The sequence below is a fragment of the Rattus rattus genome, chromosome 7 (assembly GCF_011064425.1).
Source record: "Rattus rattus isolate New Zealand chromosome 7, Rrattus_CSIRO_v1, whole genome shotgun sequence".
NCBI lineage: Eukaryota > Metazoa > Chordata > Mammalia > Rodentia > Muridae > Rattus > Rattus rattus.
The window spans coordinates 121,271,248-121,275,324 of NC_046160.1; the positions used below are offsets into that span (position 1 = coordinate 121,271,248).

General features: G+C 41.7%; 1 gene segment (V, D, J or C); it reads left to right on the plus strand.

The window, feature by feature from the left end:
• The first annotated feature begins 1,258 nt into the window (after nucleotides 1-1,258).
• On the plus strand, nucleotides 1,259-1,753 carry LOC116906210. The segment is given in 2 exon segments: nucleotides 1,259-1,307; nucleotides 1,392-1,753. Coding segments are annotated over 2 exon segments (408 nt in total).
• Nucleotides 1,754-4,077: the final 2,324 nt, after the last annotated feature.

A 4,077-nucleotide genomic window follows, 5' to 3' on the forward strand; every position in this document is an offset into this window, starting at 1 on the left:
GATCAACACAAGGTTCCTCATGTTCATGCCTGTCCTCTGCTCCATTTTGTCTGATCACTCAGTGATCTCTTTTTTACCTTTCATTTCAGTTAATATAACAATCAATATGGTGTCAGTCTACTGATCTTTATGAATTGTTGTGAACAGCTGACCTTCCCTTCATTCACATATTTAGAACATGTTCTTTATGTGCTACAAGCTGAAACAAGAGACAGGTAGATATAAAACTACATTGATACAGATAAACTGACATAAATCAAGAGATACAAAGACTAGGTCTCAACTACAGGGTCCCTAAATTGGAAGGCTAAGTCACTCAGCCAACTGACATAGAAACCACATCAGTATCTTGGATCTACCCTCAGATAAACCTTTGAAACAAAATGAACTAAATATTTGTGAACTGCTTTCTTAAAAGTTATTTCTTCAGAAGTCAGGAGGTTAAGGTGAGTCCACAGAAAATGTTTTTTTTAACAGTTGATTCCTTACATATAAAAAAAGTATAAATAATTAGTTGGAAATCAATTTGATGACCATTTGCTAAGTAATAATTGTACAGTTTTTTTGCACACAATTGAATAATCATCACTTCTATAATTTTATACTAAACAAATAAAAGTGATATGTACGTACGCTACTGCTATTTATGGTTGTCAATTTATATGAAGATAACTTGAAAATCAATTGCAATACAAGGGTATTTAAAGTCTGTGGTTTTGCATCTATATTCTCAAACCACCTGGTGAAGGAGGTGCCTCTAATGTTGATCCGAAGGGAATAATAAATATAAAAGTCAAAAAAATAATAGAAAATAATCCAAGAGAAAGCACTTCTGAGGGAAAAAAAACGATCCCCAAATCCATCCTACATCCTCTAGTGCAATAAACAATAACTTACGATTGCACTGAAGATAAGGTAACCAGATCTATTTGTATTGCACGAAAAAGGATTCACCTATAAACCTCCCTATCCCCCACCCATTTTATTGCTTCCAAGGCCTGCAGAATGTGAGAAATACTTTCCATATTTTATTTAGTATCCAAACATTCATGGGGAAAATTCCTGAGTTTTCAACTCCAGTTTTTTTCTAAGCACAAAGGCAATCTCAAGCACATGGAGAAGAAACTAAAAATTCTGCCCTGCACGTCCTTTTATCTTCTCAGGATCCTCCTCCAATGCAAAGCAGCCCTCAGGCTCACAATGAAAGCCCAGGCCTAGCTGAGGAGCCACATCTCCTTCTCACTAGAGCCTCCATCACAGCATGGCTGTCCTGGTACTGTTGCTCTGCCTGGTGACATTTCCAAGCTGTAAGTGTTTCAGAGTTTCAGGAGAGGGACTCAGGCACTTAATTTGTAGGATGAATGACTAATGGTGATGTTGCTTGTCCCCAGGTGTCCTGTCCCAGGTGCAGCTCAAGGAGTCAGGACCTGGCCTGGTGCAGCCCTCAGAGACCCTGTCCCTCACCTGCATTGTCTCTGGGTTCTCACTAACCAGCTATGGTGTAGGCTGGGTTCGACAACCTCCAGGAAAGGGTCTGGAGTGGATGGGAGCAATATGGGCTGGTGGAAGTACAAATTATAATTCAGCTCTCAAATCCCGACTGAGCATCAGCAGGGACACCTCCAAGAGCCAAGTTTTCTTAAAAATGAACAGTCTGCAAACTGAAGACACAGGCACTTACTACTGTGCCAGACACACAGTGAGAGAAGTCCAATGTGAACTTGCACAAAAACTTCCCTACAGTGATTTTTAGGACCAGCAGGGGGCGTTGAGGATCAACAAGTTCTTTCCAGGATCATTCAGAATCTAGGAAGTTATGCCCTATGCTGTTTGAGTGTGGGTTTTAGTGTTAAAGAAATGAACTCTTCTTCCAGCCATGGAAATTCTCTAGAACATGCTCTTTAGTGTCATATTCTATTAAACTTGTTTCTTCACACAATACAAGAATCTTTAAGTGGTTCTATAATTTAAATGTGTAAAATAAGGACAAATTATTAAGTTGACATTTATAAAGAAAACTCAGTGAAAGGCTGTGCTTGAGGACAGTCTCCAGATTATTGGTTCTCTCATGACTGCAGTTTTAATAACATTTCTACTGTTTACTTAAATGATATTTGAAGACAATTGCATTCATCTTCTCTAACATAAAGTTTTCAAATACACGTCCACAATTTAATGATGAAATAATTAGCACTTTGAGTGTTAAGTCATGATATCTTCTTTCCATATATAAAGAACACAACACATTGTTATTAACTGTGGCCAACATCCATACATATTATTAATGAAATAATCCTTTCCATCTAATTGACTAGTCTTCTCACTCTACCCTGTGTGAGCTATGATTTGCAGCATGGGGGTGGGCAGTGAGGGAAATCCTTTTAAGGTTGAGCTAAGGCTAGAATATCCAGAGATCCTGAAGGGATAGTAGGAGCTTTGCCTGCAATCCTAGCACCAAGCCTCTGTCACTAAACAACAGCCTTCTGCAGTCCCACTCCCACCCACACAGGGATATGTGGCCATCAGTCACTTAGGGTCAACACCTCCAAGCCCTTCTACATGTAGATGAGACATCTCTTACCTCTCAGTTCAAGCCTATAGGAAGCACCCACTGTCAGATCCCAACCCACCCCAGAACTGTGTATACAGATTTTATTCAGAAGGAATAAAGGTGCATGAGATTTACTTTGCCTTCTGAGAGCTTCTGTCATAAGAACTGTACCACCACCACCAGGGAAGATAACTTCTCTTGCAAAACACTGCCTGGATATCCCCTGCAACACAGTGGACAATGCAGCATCTTGGAGAAACCGCAGCTTCAGCAGCAGCAGCGGCCGCAGCAGCGGCAGCAGCGGCATCTGCAGCGGCAGCGGCAGAGGCAACAGAAGCAGCAGCAGAAACAGAAGCAGAAGCAGAGGCACAGATGTCTCAGAGACGATTCCCTTCCCTGCTCTTGCCCTTACCCCTTTGCATGAATCCTCGCATCTGGCCTGGCTGGAGATCTCTGTGGACAGCGTCCAGGACACAGGCCCACAATCAGCCTGCCTTAATTTTACTTTGCTTCAGATAGGTTTGGGGATTCCATTGACAAGGTGTTGTTTTATTCACTTAGAACCCTTCTACCTGGTGACTTTTCCAAGTTGCAAGTAATTCATGCCTTCAGGAGAGGGAGAACGCCATGACACCTATGACATGTATGACTGATGGTGATGTTGTATATCCCAGGGTGCCGTTTAGAGGTACTAGTGAGGACCTGACCTGCTGTAGACCTGACAGAGCCTGTCTCTCACCTGCCCTGCCTCTGGCTACTCACTAACCATCCATGCTGTCCATGATGTACACCGGGTCCTCCATTCCCTGGGAAAGGGTCTGCAGTGGATGCCAGAAATGTGAAGTAGTGAAGTCAAATTTTATAATTCAGATCTCAAATCCGGAATCAGTATCAGCAAGGACACATTCAAGAGTCAAGTTTTCTTAAAAGTGAACAAACTTCAAACTGAGGATGCTCCGCCATTTCTGGTGGGATTTAAACTGATAAAACAACTCTGGAAAGCAATTTGAAGGTTCCTCAGAAAATTGGATATAGGTCTATGAGAAGACCCAGCAATAGGATTCTTAGAAATATGACTGAAAGTTGCCCCACCATGCCACAGAGCACATGATCCACTATGTTCACAGCGGCCTTATTTGTGATAAACAGAAACAGTAAACAATCAAGATATCCCAAGACAGAAGAATGGAACAGAAAATGTGGATCATGTATACAATGGTATACTATTCAGCTATTAAGGACAAGGTCAAGTTGAATTCTGTAGGCAAATGGATGAAACAACAGAGAGATCATACTGTGTGAGGAGACTCAGACCCAACAAGGACATGCACTGTATGTACTCAATAATAAGTGGATATTAGCAAAAAGAAAGGTACAGACTACCCAAGCTACAGTTCACAGAACTTGAATAGGTCAACAAGCTGAAGGGACTAATGGTGGAAGCCTTAGTCCCGCTTTGGAGGGAGTTAAGCAAACACAAGGGGGAAGTATGGAGGATCTTGTTGGGGGAAGGAGACAGTGGTGCC